This window comes from Gavia stellata, chromosome 7 (genome assembly GCF_030936135.1).
Source record: "Gavia stellata isolate bGavSte3 chromosome 7, bGavSte3.hap2, whole genome shotgun sequence".
Taxonomy (NCBI): domain Eukaryota; kingdom Metazoa; phylum Chordata; class Aves; order Gaviiformes; family Gaviidae; genus Gavia; species Gavia stellata.
In genome coordinates, this window is record NC_082600.1 from 31,152,859 (window position 1) to 31,173,385 (window position 20,527).

The 20,527-nt window shown below is 37.7% G+C and overlaps 1 protein-coding gene across 1 annotated transcript in view; it reads right to left on the minus strand.

Annotated features, from left to right (window-relative positions):
- Nucleotides 1–5,662: 5,662 nt before the first annotated feature.
- NUBPL (NUBP iron-sulfur cluster assembly factor, mitochondrial) overlaps nucleotides 5,663–20,527 on the minus strand; it is an 87,587-nt gene continuing 72,722 nt past the window's right edge. Inside the window, exons 10-11 of the mRNA XM_059819657.1 lie at nucleotides 16,550–16,632; nucleotides 5,663–6,588 (exon numbers count right to left, since the gene is read on the minus strand). Coding sequence (XP_059675640.1) covers nucleotides 6,526–6,588; nucleotides 16,550–16,632 — 146 coding nt within the window. The 3' untranslated portion in view covers nucleotides 5,663–6,525. The remainder of the gene's footprint in view (nucleotides 6,589–16,549; nucleotides 16,633–20,527) is intronic.

Consider the following 20,527-nt stretch of genomic DNA (forward strand, 5'->3'; position numbering starts at 1 on the left):
GTACACAGGCACTATGGTGAGTAACAATACTTAACTTGTCTGAGTCATATTCTCTGTGAAAATAGCAGACCTTTTCAGCCAGTGGAAGGCAATCCATTTCAACAGCAGAGAGTTTGTCCAAATGTCTTTATTACTACTTTCTTAAAAACTGTACTTAAGAAGTGTAAAAATAGGAATATTTTAAATAAATTACTCTAGCGTGTACTGTTTTCAATGTTCATGAGCTACAAGCTCTTAATAATTAAAAGGCATTTTATCAGCAGTTTCCTTTTGTATTAGTGAAGATATATTTCCCATCAGGGTAACAAAACCAGCAACATTCACCGAGACAGCGATTACAATTTCCTATATTAACCCAACAGGGAAGAAGGCATTCAGCATCAAACAGCCCTGTCATTTCTTTCTCTAGAGGAATAACTTTCTAAATGCGTTACCAATAGTCAAGGAAAACTGCTTTACAAAAAGAGTTTTACTTCCACTGTAGAGAAATTAAGCCAAAAGTGAAGTAGCAGTGTCTGTGTTAATGAGAAATGCATTTCTAAAACACGCATTTATAAAAAAGTGCAAACAAGCAACAAATTCACAGGCTTTCTAAAAGCTTAGGATATTAAGGCATTACAAAAGAGATGCCAGTAGTGCTGGCACTCACGAATAAATGTGGGTTTATTAGACTAAGTTTTCAAAGCCTAGATGCTTACGAGGCACATTTTCCCAGCCTTTTAACACTTGTTTTAAAAAGTAACTCTCCAAAATAGCCATTGGGTCCTATTATCCTGCAGGAGGAAGTGAGGAGTGTGAACCCAAACCTCCCTGACTCCATCTGAAATGTAATTAATTAGAGGCCTCAAGGTATCACAGACAAAAGCCTGTTTATATGGAAATTCCTCCTCTAAAAAGAGACATGTAGAAACTTCCTGATTCAGCAGATAAAACAACATGTAAACTTATCCTGGCCTGTCTGACCAGCCTACAAACACATCTCACGCCACCCTCAAAATGCTTACTGCAGAGCCGGAAAGTGTTCAGGCTCCTAAACTTTTGTTCATTTTAACAGTTTCCCTTCACGAGAAGTAAAAATATTTGCAACATTTACATGCTGGACGAACACTACAAAATTAAATCTACAGAATATGGGCTTGGCTATATTCTGTTTATATATTCTGCTTGGCTATACCCTGTTTATTTCTCCCAAATATGCAGCCAAACTGGGCTTTGAAAAGACATTATAGTATTTCTTCAGTATTAATTGGGAAAAAAAAATAAAAATCACTGAAAGTAAAAAGGAGAAAGTACTCCTAAGTACCATTAGAAAGTCATTATAAATAAGCTAAAACTTTTCAGAAAAAGTAACCAGAAGTTTGTATTCTTAGAATCGACCTTGTATAGTAACAGGAAGCATACGTGGGGGAGGCAAGTGTGGGGAGTCTCCTGGTTTCTCTCATAGAAAAGACAAAACCTCTGGACCACAGGAAATAACACAAGTTTTAGAAAATCCCAGTGGTATGAGCGAAAACACTTCAAATAAATCTGTAAACCCTTGAAACGATGTTAAAGGACAACAGATGTTCTTCCCCCCCACTAGCTTGTTCGAAGACTCACGTACTCCCTAGGAGAAGTCATTTATTTGCATTGATTCAAGTAGGTATTCAGATCCAGACTCATTCAAACTGAGAAACTGAGAGGAATAGGTGCATAAGGAATGGCAAGCTGTGCCTATCCTCTTCTTGCTGGAAAAAAAAAAAAAGCCTCTGCGAATACGTGAAGATAATGGAAAAATACAGACCTTTGAATATACCTTTTCTTCGGATTTAGTATCTTTATAATGTAAAACAGAACCCGCAAAAAAAGATAAGTCTTAAATTTAGGCTGAAAACTACTTTTGGAATGAATTTTTTCTTTTGCTGTGTTTTTGTGATATGTGGCTGACATACCAGTGCCTTGGTTGATATGCTGCCAAAATAAAATATAATCATCATTATAACTCCTGCCATTGTAAGTCAATTCTGAAATTAAATCAGCAATTTAGATTCATCTTATTGTCAAGCATCCTTAAGCAGGAGCCTTTCCCCCTAACCATCTCTGCTAGGAAACATTCCTGTTAAATAAAAATGACAACAATATAGGCCCAGATGCGGCCATGAGAAACTAAAATGACACGCGGGTATCAAAATCCAAAAGCAGAACCTCCCAGCCTTTTCTCAAGTCTGTAAGCAGCTACAATGCCAGACGTTAACCTAAGAATGGATTATTTTATTCACAGACTCATTAGGTAAAAATCATCAATAAAGCTGGGAGCAAGGATCGAAGTCCAGCCCAAGCCATCAGGCTAAAATATAGTTAGCTGCGATCAGGATGATGTTCCTTGCTTCTCCCACAAGTGATGCAGCTTCATCAGAAGTGATGAATGCTCCTTGACAGTCCTTAGCAAAGATTAAGCCAGGTGGCTAAGGACCTCTCCTAAGTTTAGGAGCTACAGATTTGAATCTTCTCAGCTAAAGCCAGGCATAGAACAAGTTTCTTCCACCTTGGGCAAATACAGCAAACCTTGTGGAAAAGTGAGCATGGAGATCCTACCCCCACCAATGATATCTGGAAGGACGGGAGCAGTGCCTGCGACTTGGGTACGGAGCTCACATGCCACTCTCAGGGTTGGGGGTGCTCTGACTGAAGCTTTGCGCAGCTGGGGTAAGTACCGAAATCCCCTTTATATTCTCGCACAGCATCTTCACTGCCTTAGCCTTTGCAGATCAGTTCTGTAGCCCGCAGAGCCTCTCACAGCTCTTTAATCTTGCACCTAAGCAACAGAAGGGTTTTCTCCTTTCTTGTTGCTCTCCTGCTGTTATTCTCCCACATATATTCTTGCACCTGCAAGCCAAATATTATTACAGCAGGGTCTCTGGGAACCTGGAGATAGCCCCACTGGCATGAGATTCACCCCTTCTTCACTCCCTTTTTTTCCCCCCCTTGATTGCAGCCTTTTACATTAGGGGCCCAATAACAGCCTGCACAAAGTTTACCAACAAACCAGCATGCAGCACCTGCCTCGGATCAAAGCCTGCTCTAATCAGCACTAACCGCATCACAAGCGGGGAAAATCCAACAGGAAGTTTGAGTAGGTCCAGGTGAAAACCATGTACTTACCAGGGGAAAGATACAGGGGGGTTTCACCTGCTGCACTGGATCCAAGTGAGTCTAACTCATTGGAAGCAAGGTCAGCATTACAGGGGGTTTTTGTTAATAGACTGAAGATGAGCTGCCTCTACCATTTTTTCTCTGCATTAATGTTATTTCATCACCATGATCACCAGTCAGAGCAACTAAAATGGGTTGTAGTTTAAACTCAAATTTAATTAGGAGAGAAAACATGATTTGCAAACTACTTTCCTCTCATCACTTCACGTAACAATTAAAAATTTTGTTGTGGTTATTGTGAGAAATTTAACATTTGAAGGAATGCACAAACCATAGTGTCGGTGGCTCAACAGTTCACAACAACCTGAACATCACAGCAGAAATTTTATAGCAAAATACTTCACTGACACCATTTTATACTCTGAGTTTCATTAAAACCGAAACTTGTGAAAGCCAGGAAATGCACTGTGTTAAGACACAGCCCATATGCTCCTCACCCAAGAAACAACAGGAATTATCTGCAAACACAACAACTGTTGTCACTATACAAAGGGCCATGTCATGAATAGGAAAAGAAGTAACTCTGTCGGGGATGCAAGGCGACCTGGGAAATCTTGCTCTTAACCTACATGGGAGGTAACCTAGGACTGACATTCGCCTCTGTCCCCACTCCTGCCTGCTCGGCCCTGTGCCTCCCCAACCTTCCTCTTTCTTTCCCCTCCTCTGTGGGATTTTGCAGTGTGTAACTGCAGCTTACAGTGCTACAGACTTCAATAATTCTGTGCTGGCAACTCACGATCACAGTAATTTTGCAGTAAGTCTCCACTGCTACTGAGCAAAGAGCGTCCACCCATACGGCTTAGGAAAACCAGGTCCTATTGTTAGGATTAGCATTTTTAGAAAAAACGTACCAGTACACTAGGAAATATCACAGAGGTGAAAGTAAAATATTGGAGTTGAAAAGAGCAAACAACACTGTGTGTCAAGTCTATAATCTATATTTATAAACTATTGCTAAATGCCAGTGTCTCCTGCTCAACCTCCGACTGATCCAACCACCACCCCCCGAATCCAGTAACTTATATCAGTGATTTTATGAACTACAATTTCAAATCTAGTACATTGACTAGAATTCATTAATATGTATTTAACAATGTACTGTATAATAAAAAAAATAGGAGTATGTGCCTCTATAACTTTAAGTAGCAATAACACTGCGTCAGTGCCCTTCATTTCCTTTGCAGGAGAAGGCAGATGAGAATGAGGAAAGTAAAGCAAGTAAGTTCTCATTTTAAATTTGGTTTGACCACTGCTATCCTTAAATGCAGAAAAGTCCTACCTACTTGGTACAATTTTTTATATATATATATTTATTTTTTTTTAAGTGACTGACAATTTTTAATCAATAAATCAGGTTTCACCTACTACACTGTGCAATCCTTCCACAAAAATGTTAATTAAATATTAATCTTCCGATTGGCTTAGAAACTATACTTAATCATTATAACCAGTTTCTTGATAAAGGCATTCAAAATAGTTCTGCAGGTGAAAGATTCGATAGAGCAAAACCACAGTACTTAATTAAAAGGAAAAAAATGTGAAAAGGGGTAAAAATAAAAGGACATTCGTTTTAACAGAACGAAAATAACAAATACCAAAGTTCAGAAAGTATTCAGTCTTTTGCTAAAAACCAGTCAGAAATCCCAGTTTTTCCATGGAAATTTGTGATTATACTATGCCAAAACAACCACAGGATTACTTATAGACATACATATCAACAATTACAATATGTAAAGCAGAAGTGAACAAGTAATATGTGTAGAGATAAAAGTCAATTAAAAACCCCCAAGAAGTTATCAATAAAATATGAAAGGGCAGGACACTAAGCCAGCTTTTATTTTTGTAAACTATATTAGACAACTGAAAGGAAGTGAATATTTGTGTCAATTCTACAGGCCTGGGATAATATGCTACTGAAAAAGCTGAACACTGATATGAGATCTCATGGAGGAGGGTGTGGGCAAGGAGGTTCAGAGATTGATTTGAAGCAAAAAAATCATCAGTTCTGGACTATATAATTTATATGTTTACAAAATCACCTAAACTTGAAATTCAACCCATAATTTGTGTCTAGCTTTCCCATGTAAATTCTGGGTACGTATTACTTAAGTATTCTTAATGTAAATGTATACCAACTTTTTATGTTGTATCACTTCAATAAGAAAAAACAACTACATCCAAAATTACAAATAATTATTTGGACTACAGGGAAAATCTTGGTATCACAGAGGTCAACAGCAGAACTCCCTAGTATGGTTAAATTCCCAGTATGTTTAAGATTTATGTTTAAGATACCCATACTTGACTGTGCAAATGAAAAAGCCTAAATGTCAACTCAAACATCTAATTGTGAATGGAAACTCACTCCCTGAAGGCACATTCTTCCACTTCCATGCACCAACACAAAAATAAAGATCACAGAAATATAAGGCAATGAAAAAACAAACCAGAAGGCCACACAGTTTGAAGACCAAATTTTTCTTTACTTCAAAAATGTATCTTTATATTCATATTCCAAGTTGCTGCACTGTAATAGGAATATGCAATCATAAATTTAATTTATCTTGATCATTTGCATCCCCAGCAAACTGAGCTCAGGCACAACATCTGCTTTTCAGTGAAGACCTTGGTTACCTAGTCTTCTGTCTGGGTCCATTACAATGCAAAGCAGTCAAGAAATAAGCCTCAGGGTCATGTAATCCATTCTCCACTAAACTGTGAATTGCCTCATGATCGAACATTATCCAATAATGAATGCATTTGCTCATAATCCATCACAAGAACTCTTCATAGTATACGTGTAATTTTTTTAATTTTCTTTTAAGATGAACACACAAAAGTATTGCAGTCATATAACTGAATTTGTTTCTTAAAATTGTGCAGAACTTAAGGTCAGCTTGGTAGTTAACCAAGTAAAAAGCTGAACCAAAATTGACAGAAATTAGAGTATTGCAAATGTCATTTTTTAAGCAGGACTTATGCCTTGGCATCCCTCTCATCATTCTGCTTGGCTGGAGAGGCTGGTTTTCATTTTTGACCTTAAAAACAGGACACATGCAAAAGATGTACTTCAACCCTTCTTGCCTGATGATGTTACAATCCAGCAGTTAAATATTGTCTAACATCTTTTGCATACTTCAATCCATTTGGACATGACCAAATAATGATTTGAAAAACAGTAAATATCACAATCATAATTTAAATTCTGGTAAATTAACTCCTAAAAAAGTTCTTAGAACTAAAATATGGCATCCACATAACTAGGTAGCAGGACTCTTCTGCATTGGTCGCACCAAAAGATCACTTTTTTGGTAAGCTTCCGTGATAAACACTTCAAGCAGGAGGTACTGGCAGTCGTCTTACTATTTCCATAGCTATCTTTAGATAGGCTTTAGCCTGTAAAAACAGAAACATATATTTAGCATCTTTCATTTTCTATAAAAAGGAATATTGTACATATTGTTAGGTATATGTTCTTTCACAAACATTCAAAGAAAAAGAAAAATGTTACAATAAATGGGTTTGATTTAGCCAGTTTTATGTTCAGGAAAAACAATGCATGAATCCATAAAATAAGTACAAGCATTGTTTAAAATGGGGGGGGGGGGGGCAGATAAAATTTAACTTTAGTATTATTCTGAGAATAGAACTTGACTGAACAATCTGTCTTAAATAGCAAACAGAATCAATATTCTTCTGGAGGAGAGGTGTTGAGAAGGAAGGAGACTCTTTAGTCCCACAGGTACTATTAGTTATAAACTTCCCTCATACTGAAAATTGAGATGCACAGCGCACAGGATTGAGGTAGAAAATCAGAGAAAGCAATGACATTAAAAAAAAAAAATTGAGATAATTAATTCATTACGGACTAGACTACCCTACAGAATTTCCCATACAGACATTAAAAATTAAAGTATTTTCTACAAAAGACATCTTTCCAAGAGACTGAAGTGGGTGTCAGAAAGAACTAATTCTGCAACACCAGAATCCATACAGCAAAATCTCTCTCTTATACCACCTGTGGCATTTGGTCAGATGCTCTGAGTTGGAGGGCAGAAGAGTACAGAACTGTAAGACTATTGGGAGTGACCCAAATAAGTATACTTCTTTTAACATTTCTAAAAACATGACACAGCTAGGACCATGATCAGTCTAACATCAAGTATTCATAAATGTAATGTCAAGAGACATGTATAGAAACACTGCCTAAGGTCCAACACAGAACAAACCACAAATTGAAACAAAGTAATTCCTGTACCAAGCTCAACAACTTGTAGGCAAAATGTAACATGCTTTTTAAAAAGGTCTCCAATCTTGATATGAAGATTTTCAACTAAAATAGTATCTTTGCGTGTGTGTATATATAGCTCTTGTACATTGTTCCAGAGGCTGATTACTTCCATTTTAAAAAATGTACACCTTATCTATAATTGGAATTTTTCATGCTTCGATTTCTAGCTGGTGCATCACAGAATGGGTTGAGTTGGAAAGGACCTTAAAGATCATCTCGTTCCAATCCCCCTGCCATGGGCAAGGGACACCTTGCACTAGACCAGGTTGTTCATGTTCTGTGTTTGCCTACTACAACAGAAAACTCCCCTGCTTGCTTCTACTCTGTTAGATTGTAAACAAGCTATTTCTCCACCTTCTCAAATAAGTCTGCATATGGAGTCCACGTTGACAACCTTCCCTGTTTTACTAGAAAAAATCACCAGAATATTCCCTACCACACTGATCTCTCCTGCCTCCTGCAGCACTCTTAGATGGCTCTAACATCAAGTTAGACCTTGTATCGCTGATGAGCCTTCAAAATAGCAAACAAGCTGGCAAATGCCTGAGGCCAGAGCTTGAGGGGCAGGAAGAGAAGGTATGCGTCTCACTTGGGCCACTAGCACCAACTGTCACTGGTCTGAACCAGGTGGCAGCCTTTTGCAGGGCCAGGCACCCCTAACATGTCTCCTCTCTTCTAGGGTTTGCTCCTGGCTTGTAGGGTTTTCTTTTCCGGCACTCCCAGCCTCCGTACCTCATAGTGTCAGTGCTCACATCACCTTAAAACTAGAGTCATGTAATCTTCTGAGTTCATAAGGAATGCAGACACCAAACTAGAATTGTTTTCTTCCATATGTGTGACTTTGTGGCAAGAACTACAGAACTTAAGTCACAAGCATGAAATTCAAACTTCTCCTATGGGTATAATTGCAGTGCAGTTGGGTAGCAGAGCTGTGCCCGTGTGCAACACCCACCACACTTAGCTATTAATTCCCTGGGTGGTCTAGCTACTCCCCAGCTAGCCACCTGCATAGATAAGATAATGGACCAACTTGAAATAAGGTGACTGACTGCAGTCAAGCTGCCTTTGCAGTTAAGTGTATCACTAATTGGTGTAGGAGTGCTCCATGTGGGAATTTTGGACTATCTTGAAGAGTCCCACAGGCAGCTCCCACTTTACATAGATCAATTAATGTGTTTTAATTAGTCAATTAACAACCTGCATGGAAAATGTGTCCCCTTCTAGACACTGCCCAGGCTGTTCCTGCTTCAGAGTTGACCAAATTGTACACAGATTTATAAATACACCATAGAAATTGTTCCTGCAGGTGCAGAAATAGTAACATAGGACAGTGGTTTTGTACAGTTAAGATAGAATAAGTTTTGTACGTAAATCAAGATAATTAGCAGCAACAGATCATGCATATGCTGTAGTAGTCATATAGCACCATGGACCAGCTGCATTGTTAAAACTGAGCTAAACAGCAGTTCAGGGAGTCTCATTTGATCCAGTCAAAGACACCATTGACAAGGGTCCTTGGAATACAAACTTCCATAACCATCCAGACAGCAACCAGATAACCTGCTTGGGAGACTTGATGGGTTGTGTAAGTGTTACCCTATGTCAAAATCCCAATAAACTAGATTCTTTTTCCCCCAAAACACTGTTAATGAGTATCTGGGCAACAATTTCACAAGGTACACTGACTCTCATTTGCCAAGTAGCTGATCTTTCACTTCGTAACAGGAGGTTCCTGGTGCAACTCTTTGTTGCCAGCATGCTAGTAGCTAGCATTACCTAACCCTAGTATTATCAGCAATTGGTCTTACTTGCTAAGCATCCTTTTTTTGTTTTCCTAGACCACTACTTTATATGTTGAACAGAATCTCATACATGTCCTTACAGAACTCTACCAGTAACGTGTCTTTGACAAAATCAACTGTTTCGAGCCTTAGTTTCCTATCTTTGAACAAATCATTTGGTTGTGAGGACCTGTGTATCAACCAAATACATCAACATACTTGAAAGGTCTAATGGAATCTCACTGTCAATACTCCTTTTGTTACATAAAAACAACCTTATATTTATTGAATGTTTTCTCCTACTCATGATCTTTTCAATGTGGCATCTGTAGACAGAGAGCACAGCTCAGTTCAGCTGTTTAGTCCATCATTACTAAGCAAAAGAAGATAGGTTGCAACTGAAAATGGATAGGGTTTTTTATCTCCTTTTTGGATGGAAAGCCAGAGGAGAAAAAGTAAAGGATGAGTTCTTATTCATCACTCACAACCATTTTCATTTTATTGGGGTAAAAGTGAACTTTACAGATCAGTTTTTCCCTTTATGGTTTGGAAGCTCTAAAGAAATGGTTTATAGACTGTCTTTCTGAAAGCATTTTGCAGATGGACAACTTTATATTTAACAGCAACATAACCGTTAGCTGGAAGCCAAACACCCTCCCTGCTTTGAGAGGATGAAGGAGAAGTGCACAGGAAGACAGAATGCCCTAAAAACAGACCAGACTTGTTCATTACAAACACTGCCTAGATGGGGTCTGAAAGCAGCACTGGGGAGGGCAGAGGCAGAGAGTCGAAAGAGCTGGATAATGGCCACATGAGAGACTCTCCACCTCCCAAAACACTGGTACAAACACTGCCAGAAAAGAGTCTGAGAGGGCACGGTAGATGATGAAGTGACTAATGACAGCATAGACCGTGGAGTAGGAAACAGAGAACTTGTAATGAAGTTCATCAGGAAAAGTCCTACTTAGCCTAAATAATCAGAACATCCTGATTCATTACTCTGTCATGGGATAATAGACATGGGGCAGATTTAAACTGCAAGTCTTTTTATTAGCTCATCTAATTAAGCCCTATGCTAATCCTAGAGAAATGTGAGCCTTTCAGTTATGGCATTTCATTCTCCCTAAAAAATCTTACCCATGAGGGAAATATGCATCATTGCTAAGATTACTGCAAACTGACCATACAGGTCATAGCTGACTCTGCCCTGTTCTCATGGATTGGAATGGCTTGGCTTGACCTGCTAGTTTGCCTTTCACTGAAGTCCAGAGCTTAGCCTGCAAACAGCTCATGACAGTGGCTTCCAGTGCGTAGTGCAATGGCCACACAAATACAGAATACAATTTACCCATCAACAAAGTCAAAACAGGTAGGAGCTGATATCACATTCGCCTTCACCCAAACCACTGCATACAAATAACTTCAGACGAGCAACTCAGAAAATGCATACTGATCCAATCACTTGCAGGCCAAGTACACCACAGAGTGTAAATCCTGGTGCTGACATTGTTTCTAACTTCTATGTGTGATTAAAAGACTCCAAGACTATTAAGATGCTTTATCCAGCCCAGCAATCCAAGGGAGAATCTATGCAAGGCCGACTGTCTGGAATATCGAATGCTGTAAAGAAGGATAAGGTATTTCAATCTGCTCAACTGAGCTGTTAGGGGCTTATACTTTATTCATTGCTAAAGGAAACTACCAACCATGAGCAATGAGCAACTAATCAAACAGTGACTAATCACAAGGACAAATACTAGACTTAGCTACCATCTGCATGAAAATAATGATAGGTGATAGCTTTTGTTCTCATTAGCACTCTCTTTGCTCAACCACAGTCCATCTTCCAGTTCAATCAGATTTTTAAATAGCTTTAATTTCCATGGAAATTGCTTGTTACTTTGACACAACTTCAACCTTCAGTGCATGCCTGGAGCTGTCCTCCGATGTCTGTATTTTACTGTGGTCAACTCAGAAGGCACTAAAAGCATGATGATAAACACAGCTTTAAATGAGCTTCCACTTCAGATGAAGGCTACATGTCACCCAGAGAGATTCCTCATTGTTGCAAGAGGCCCAGAGCCTTCCCCACTCTGTCCTCCTCTGGGCAATTCTACCGTAAGATTCTTCTTTGCATGTATTGGCAACTCCTGCCAAGCTGCAATGAAGTCTCAGCCCCGAAAGGGGACTTCATGAGATGATAAAAGTTGATCCATAAATTGCAACATGAAATGGAGGAGATGCGTAAGTGAACTGGACGCTTCCTGAATCTAATACCTCAAAAAAAAATCCTTAGTGCTCATGGGAAATTTCCTGTTAATCCTATATATCAGCAGTTGCAAAAGCCAAGCTGTCCTCTGAGGGAGCCTCAGCTGGGAAACCCTGCTAGCCCCAAGGTACATCACTCAGGTGCCATTATGTACATCAAAAAAGACATCCTGCCCAGAAAACATGGTTAAGTAGAACAGTGCAATTCAAACGCAATATAGTAACATTCTTTAAACAGACTATCCTACCACTCAGCATTTTCTTCAGCAGAGTGAAGCATAAATGAGGGTCTGATGATGCACTGTACTATCTACACCCTGAATGAAGGATTCGAACCCACACGTACCACATGTTACTGTGATGATTCAAAGGAAGCCTTGATGATAAGTCATATCATACAGCCTTCTTCAGGGTTTGGTTTTCTTTTAAAGATATCACACCCTGGAGAGACAGCTAAGCACCAGCAAACATTATTAGCTACCACTACTTCAATTTTTCTCCAACTATTTCTTGCAAGCTTTAAAAGGTTGTACATTTTTACTCTACTCGCACATCACCCTTTCAGAGAGTTCTACAAAAAAAAGTCTTTCTGAATACAAATTCCACCTGTCTTTCTGGATAATACCACAGTAAGGTCTGTAACATTTCTAATTTAACTGAAAAGGGACTTTTAACGAGACTTACTTTCCTTTGTTACATCAGACTGCTTATGCCTTGTGCCCCTGCTTTCCACCTGACTGGGCTTTTTCTCTCCCCTTATAGATCTGTGTGAAGTTCACTGCCCTCAAAATCCTTCACCAGTATATATGAGCACATGAAATCTTGCAAGAGGGATGAATACATTTCACATTGTTAATTGTGAACTAGACAGTAACAGAACCTCCTTCAAGAAGTATGCAGGATTTGTATCATACACTGGTCTTTACGGCAAGTTGGATAGGATGACATTAAGCAGGTTTTCCAGCCACAGGTCCTGGTTTCCTTGCTCCAGGAGAAGTTTGGCTCTTCTCCTACCCAAGTCATAAATTCCTCACCACACTACATGTAAGTTTGTGCACACCTGCAAAAGTCTGTGCGATCTGGGGATCCAACACTCCAAGCTATATATGATATACCAGGTTTGCTCCCTTTCATTTTCCCCTGTTTTCCCAGTATACTCCACTTGATTTTTACAGAACAAGAGGGTGAACTTAAAGTATTGTTCCTTAATAGATTCCAAATGTTTTCCATAACAATATGTGGCAAGAAAACACTAAGGAACTAACTGACCATAACGTGTTCCCCGGAATTTGGACTTTTTTCCAAAAGCCGTCATCCTCTTTATACTTTCTGCCATGAGGGCTCACTTACCTCTTTAATAATGGAGAAGGGGAAGAAGGGGAAATAAAATCTTTATTCTTTCATGACTTCTCTGCTGTCTTGAATACATTATCCCTGCTGAACCTTAGAGGTGTATCATCTCTCCTCCACAATTCTTTTTTTTTTTTACCACCTCATTCCCAAGACAAGAAGATGAGAGACAACACCTACTGCTCTCCTCAGCCTCCAGCATGTCTCCTCCCTGAAATGTCTACCCCAACAAGACTCCCTAGCTTTTAGAAGGTGAATGGACACACCTGTACAGCAAATGTATTTTGTACTTGCTTGAGCTGCTTCATCGATCTTGAGACGGGTGGGAGTTTGGTGCCTGATGGTCACAGTTAGCCTGTCTGTTCTAGCAAGGTATTAACAAATCCACTGTGCCATCAAGGCTGTGATATACCCAAAAGTTTCTAGTGGGAAGTCCTCACAAGATAACCACCAACTGTCCCATACATCTCTGGGTTTTCTCTACTTACCTTTTCCCTCCAGTGTTGATGGAGAGTTCACTAGGCATTTAAATAACTCATTTGGTGGAAGAATGACTCCACTGCAATTAATTATGTTCTATATCTCTTGCTGTATTTCTAGCCCTCTTACCCACAAGTTTCAGGATGCCTCTTTCAAACACCTGTTTTGCTGCTGGTTCCTTCTCATGATCCCTAGGAGGTTCCTCTACATCTGAGCAAGATCAATTCCACCTGGTTTCACTGATTGCTCATTCGTTGTCCCTATTCTACTTTCTTCCCTACTGTTTTCACTATTCCACGATTTTAGCAATGTTCCTGATTTTCCTTTACTAGCCTTTACTGTCTAGAGACTCTCTCATATGAGAAATGAAGCCCTAGTCAGCCAATCTACCTCCACAGCTTGATGGAGGAGGAAAATACTCCCAAGACGCTCAATTATCTCCAGAAGGGCCTGGTAAGTCCTCACTGTTGATTAAACTAAGAAATTATTAGCTTGTTGTAGAGGATCTTAGATCACTCCCAATTGCTCTGGTCTGTCTGCTCTCTTTCTGTTAGACTAGCCCCCGCCACTTAGGCTAACACGCGAGTACAGCAATACTCCATTTGTACAACACATAACAAAGTTCTGTCAAAGAAGAGTGTTTTTAAAAAGCCACAATTTAAACAACTAAGCTGACAGAAACACTAACGTAGACAATGTTATACCAAGAGAAAAATCATTTTATCAGCACTGTTTATTTCTCCTTGGGGACTGCCTCAAGCTTCACTAGAAGAGAACTCTGACCATTAAACCTTCACATCCTTTAGCTATATAGCCAGCCCTTTCCGTAAGTAGACAAGTCTTACATATTCTGTGCCTTCCCTTAGGAAGAACTTTATAAGCTCACACATGCACAATTCTACGAGTAATTTTCTTTTTTCTGGAAGGGCTGTTTGGTTCTTAGTAATTTCCTCGCCAGTTGTGAAAAGGAAGCTTCCCTTTTCCACCAACTACATCTAAGTTTTAAAATAACAAATTTAGACAAGTTTGCTTACACATTTTAAAATTCTAGTGTAGAACAAGAGCTATACTTTTATATATCAACAAGGCAAGTTGAACCCTGTGGCAGATGTGTAAGCAAAAAAAGTATTAGCTAACATATTTTAGAAACACCCTTTATTCTAGGCTTGACAGAGCTTAGATGGTGTGACAGCGTGCTGGGTTTCTGAGAAGTCAACTACCATCCTTATTCTCCACTGCTTGAATGAGCTAGGTATTATTTCAGTTCTGTGATTCTGTATTTGATTTCTAAGTGTGTTCTAACAAAAACAGCAAGGAGTTTTGTTAAAAAAAAAACCAAACTGTAAATTTAAGGGACAAGAGCAGACATAATTTAAGCAGCTCTGTGCACATGGTTCTCTATCTGAAAAATTGTGATTGTTCATGCATGAATAGCCACAATTTTAGTTTATTTGAGAAACATGGTGATGGGTGTCATGTATTAAAGATTAGAATCTGACCTTATATGACCTCTCCCATCATCAGTTATGTGCTAAGATTTTAATTTTTCTTTTAAAATATAAGAGAACAACAATAATTTTCTCTGTGTTTAAAATAAGAAGCAAACCAGGGATAAAGGGAAATTCTTTTTGATTCTGTAAAGATTAGTGACATCTAAAAAAACCTCTTTCTCTGAGGAGAATGATTATCTCACAGACACAGTGGCAGAGAAGAATATTAGAAGTTTTCCCCAGAGTCACACATGTTTGTCAATCTTTATTCCTCTTCATATTTAACTTAATTGCCACAAATGGTGCTTAGAAAACCTCCTTTCGTTACGAAGAACATAGTCCAAGGAGGAACAGATGGCAACACAACAGATTTTCTTGTCTTTTTTAATTTTCAGAATGCTATCCTACATGTCTGAATTTTTAGATTGATAATCCTGCAGGCTACAGACTCTTGGTTATTCTAAATTTCAGATACCGTGAGCTGTAAGCCTTCCATCTTGGTTTGTCTAGTTTTTTGCTTCAACTTCAACCTAAGCCATGCATCTATTCAAACCTTCACACTGCTGATCAAACTTCCCGGATAGAAACTACCGTATTGATCATAATGATTCCTTTTCACAAGGATCTAGACTCAAGATCACTACATTATTCCACAGAGGACCAGCACAGGCCTTGCCCAAGCCTAGCAAAAATACTGCATTCAATCAACATGTCATAGTGCTGCTGCTTCTCTTTGAAAACAAAATCATGTATGACAATTTTAAGACTGTCACTGTTCCTCCAGAACTTTAGTAACACTGGAGTCTCCTTTTTTTTTTTTCTTTAAAACGAGTGGGAAGGTAAAAAATATTTCAGCATGTGCTAGCAATCATGATATTAGAAAGGTTACCTTATTTGTACATTCTACCTTACCTCTAATTGATTCTACCATCTATTATCAGCATTAATCACTTTTTTTTTATGATAACATCTAAGCAGCAGTCGAGAGTGTGGCTGTATCATGCCATACACTGTGCAAATACAATGTGGCAGGCAAGACCCTGCCCTGCAGAGGCTGGCAAACTCCAGCAGAGGCACAAGAGAAAATACTAGCCAGCAAAATCTTATTCTACCAGTGTTAATGAAGTTTTATATGTGCAACTGCTTTTCTTTACAGACTTGCATATTTGACTCCCATCACCTCAACAACTCATATTTTCCTTTGGCAATAAAATGTTATGGTAAAGGCACAGAAAAATCCATTTCCTCTTGTGTGCAAATTGCTCCACTTCCCGCTGAAAACAACCCAGGTATTAACAATAGGCAGGTTTTGTTCCAAACATCTTTTGATAGGACCCTTTGACAGTTTCCAGGCTCAACTACCAAAGGCTCAACTGACAGTTTTAGAGGACCTATATTAGCTGCAAGGTCTCAGGAGGCTTGACACTGACCTTCCTCTTCTTGGCATGCCAGAACCTGGATCAAATCTTCGCTATTCTGAATGATTCAGACTAATTAAACAAAACCAAACCCACAGAAGCAGAACGCACGACCAGCATTCTGAAATGAAGGGCCTGAGTTACTTGCTGATACTACCCTCTTTTACTTTATTTCCCTAAGTTACACATTTCTTTTCAAACAGCAATAATGAGAAGCACTCTCCATTGACTTTTGGAGGAGGGCTTTTTGTTGTTTTAAGTGCACTGCATCAAACTTACGGCATCACTTTGAGGCTGCGAGATCACAACAGGCTGTCCTGAATCACACGTCTCCCGTATGTTAACATGCAGTGGAATGTCTCCTGTATCAAAAATACCAAGATACACACATGTGAAGACCTAGTATTTCTTAAATGTTTCATTAAAATAGCCCTAAAGCAACTCAAAATCAAATTCCAGTTCAGTATATTCTTTGAATTACTTAATCTCAAAAAATTAGCATTTAAAATGAAAATTGGCTGCAGTACAGTTTCTGTACATCCATAATGATTAATGCCAAACATATTCTGGATTTTTCATTCTCTGAATAGGAAGGACTATGCTTTGTAGTCATTCAATAGAGAAGGCAATTTGCTTTTTTGCCTTGAATACACAGAAAAACACAGGCTGAGACACAAATTATTTTGTGTACCTAAAAAAAAAAAAAAATCGCTTGAGTGTTAGGCAAATGTTCATCATGCAACTTACTGTTCAGTCTATCTCCTCATTGTATATTTTTACAATGCTGTTTTAAGATTTTAATCACTGTTCAAAGTCTTCTTTGAATAATTAATTTCCAAATAACAGCATTTGTCATTGTCCTTATTAGGCCTTGGATCCAATTAAAAGGTAGACAACTATTCAGTTCATTCTTCTTTCCAACAGAAATCTTCTTTATATTCTACTTTTACAACAAGCAGGGAACTGTCAGAGAGGAGAGGAATGCTCTAAAGGAGAATCAATTAGCAGCCCTATTTCATTCTGAAACATACTTTCTGAAATACAGTTTTTCAGCACTAAAGAAAACTTGGATTTCCCATGTTTAGTTCATTGCTACATAGTTAATTATGAAGTGAATTGAAGACCAACTTCCTTTTAATGGAAGATACAGCCACATTTTACATCATGGATGGATGTAGACAGAACAGCCTACCTTAGTTCAATCTTGACTGGTCTCAGAAACTGCATCAGATTGATTCATACACTTTAGCAACATTCATTTAACCCAAGCCAAGGCCAGTGTAAATTACTGAAATTCAATGTAGTCAGAAAAGGAAACATTAAAAAAAAAAAAGTATGAAAATTGACACAGCTTAAGAGATAAAAAAGCAGAACCAAAAGCAGGCAGGAAAACAAAGAAAAAAAACAAACAGCAAACACAAAAAACTGTGGCTCCATGATGAGTGAGCTGAATCTTTGAAGAACTTCAATTTGTTATTTATGATGAATACAGTCCATTTCCTTCAAATTTAATTGTTTCTTATTTGTTTCAATCATGAATAAATTTCTTTAGGCATAAAAGTCTGTTCATTTATTCATTAAAAAAAAATATTTAGGGAGTCCTTTGAAAGTTTTTTTAACCTTAAACGTTCCTAATAGAATAACAATAACTTTGTAAATCTCCCAGAAGTTAGTTCCTACCATTATTTTATGCAGAGACTAACCTTTGCTTTTTTCCCAAGGATGTTTTTTTAATGAAAAAATACTTCTTCACTATCAGCTTAATAACAATCTCAGAGAATTACAAAAAGAACTGCCCTAATACAAAGTGGCAGCTTCTCTCTTTTCTTCCTTATACTTACAAAGATGTGCTGGTACTACAGGAGCATAACAGAACTTCTATGAGCAAAAGTGCAAGTCAGAAGACAAAGCAAAATGCAATCTTAATTTAAAAAAAAAAAAAAATCAAAACCTTATAAATTAAGCAGAAGCATAAAGACAGCAAAAGCATCTGCACAGCTGTTTGGGTGATAAGGGTTTGAGAAAGATGAAGTTTTTGCACTACTCTTCACTACAGAATGGGATGGGAACTTGCCATCATATGTTTTTCTGATACTAACAATTATTGCTGACTGCAAAGAAAGGGTAAGTGCTGAGAATAATCTGAATTTACTGTAGGAAGTAAAAACAAAAAGAATTTTAAAAATCTGAGAGTCATTGTTGCTGGTTCCATTAGCAGATATAGTTTTAAAAGTTAGGAAATGCAAAGGTCAGGATGGAGTGTAGAGAAATTATTATCTTAGTATTACGTATATCAATGATATAGCTTTCTGGTCACAGTTATGGTCATCAAACTTTAAAAAAAAAAAGTCAAAATAGGGGAATTTCAGAGACAGGGAGAGAAACAATCAGCAGCACTAAGTCCTCCTCACAAACTTTGGCACACTTTCCTTTAGGAAACAATAAAAAGATAAGACATTCAAAAGTATATGAAATAATGAACTACACTCAAAGAGGTACTGGCAACTGCTAATTGTCTTCTGTCATAAACAAAAATAAAGGACGTATTCAGTAATATTAAAGGTAGCCGATTCTGAGCAAATAAAAGGAAAATACTTTTCTATCCTGCACATTGTTAGCTTGCAGAATTTGTCAGATGTTATCATGGAAACTAAAACCTTGTCAGGTTTCACAAGAGGACTAGGTGCTTAGTTGAATAAACAGAAGAGCCACAGGTGTTGCAAAATATAAGCAAAATAAATTTAAAAATATTTATTTTAAATATATACATTTTGTGTGTGTATATATATATATATAAAAAAAATAAGTTCTCAAGACTTTTGGGCAGAATTCAAATAACATTGGGATAAAACTTCCATTTGGGATAGATTAACATAAAATCTGTAAGCAGTAATTCTTATAATAACATATGGTATTATTATATAATGATCATCCCTGGAAGGAGGAGCATACTAATCAGATCAAGTACTGTAGTTCTAAATTTAACCCCTGGGGCATTATTCTTAATCTTAGTCTGGTCTTTCACTGACAGTTTGAAGGTAAACTTCACTCTGTTTTTCTCCATACATCTCATCCATCCCCTGCTAAATCTGTATATCTCTCACATCACTCCTAATCAAATACAATCACAATCAGTTCTGCCCTCTTAGGAATAACAAAAACCATCTATGGGAACAATGGCATGGCACACCATTTGTGCCTGTGTATCTAAACGCATGTTTGGTTTAACTGCTTGCAGAGGATTTGCATCCATCCACATAACCCAGGGCTGTAGAAGTCCCCCTGGGCTCTGATCACAACTCATTATATATTCAGAAAACTAAAAGATAGCCCAAAAGCATGTCTTTAATTATGTGTTGCCTTGCTATCTTAAGTTTATGTCAGACCTTGATGTTTCTGTGTTGATCTTTCTAAGTGAGCTTCCTGGTTCTTTTTAATGAATTAGCTATGGAAAATCATTGAGATAATTATAGTAATACATGGAAACACATCATTAGCACATGCAATTATCCCATTTACCAACTTAATTATGCTGTGTTATATTCTGTAATTTTTTTTTAGTGGTAGCACAGGTTGAAATATGCCTTTTTGAAATAGCAATGTATATTTTAAAGATCAATGTGTATTCTAGCTTATAGGCATGCCAGATTGTTTAATCATGGCCAATTTTTATTTTCAATAAAGATAAATTTTCTTTTGAAACAACGTTTTGCAATGCAGCATATTCTTTTAATCTCAACACTAAAATACAATCCTTACAGTCTGCTTGCTTACATACAAAAGTCAAGATATCTTCATATCAGCATAAAAACAACTGCTTTAATGGACTGCATTTCAAATGACCATACTTATTTCAACATGTAACAACTCATTTCATTTAAATGAAATAAATGAGAAAACTTCTGTTGACAGAGTTTAGGTCTGTTTTACAAGACCAAATAAAATTCTTGGTTATTTGTAAAAATTTTTCTATGATCAACAATATAATGAATTTCAGGTAATATCACACACTGATATCAAAACAATTCATGTTCTGTATTTTTTACAAATCAAAAGATATTTAAGATGCAATTCAAGAATTTTCATATCCAGTCCACGTCCCATTTACAAGAATGATCCTGATAAGGAACAGAGCAGACAAAAATTGTGACATTCAACTACTTAAGTTATTAGTTCTATTATATTTGAACACTGTCTGAATATAGAGTAATCTAGGATTATGCAGTTCCATACTTCAGTTAACGCTTCCCTCATGCA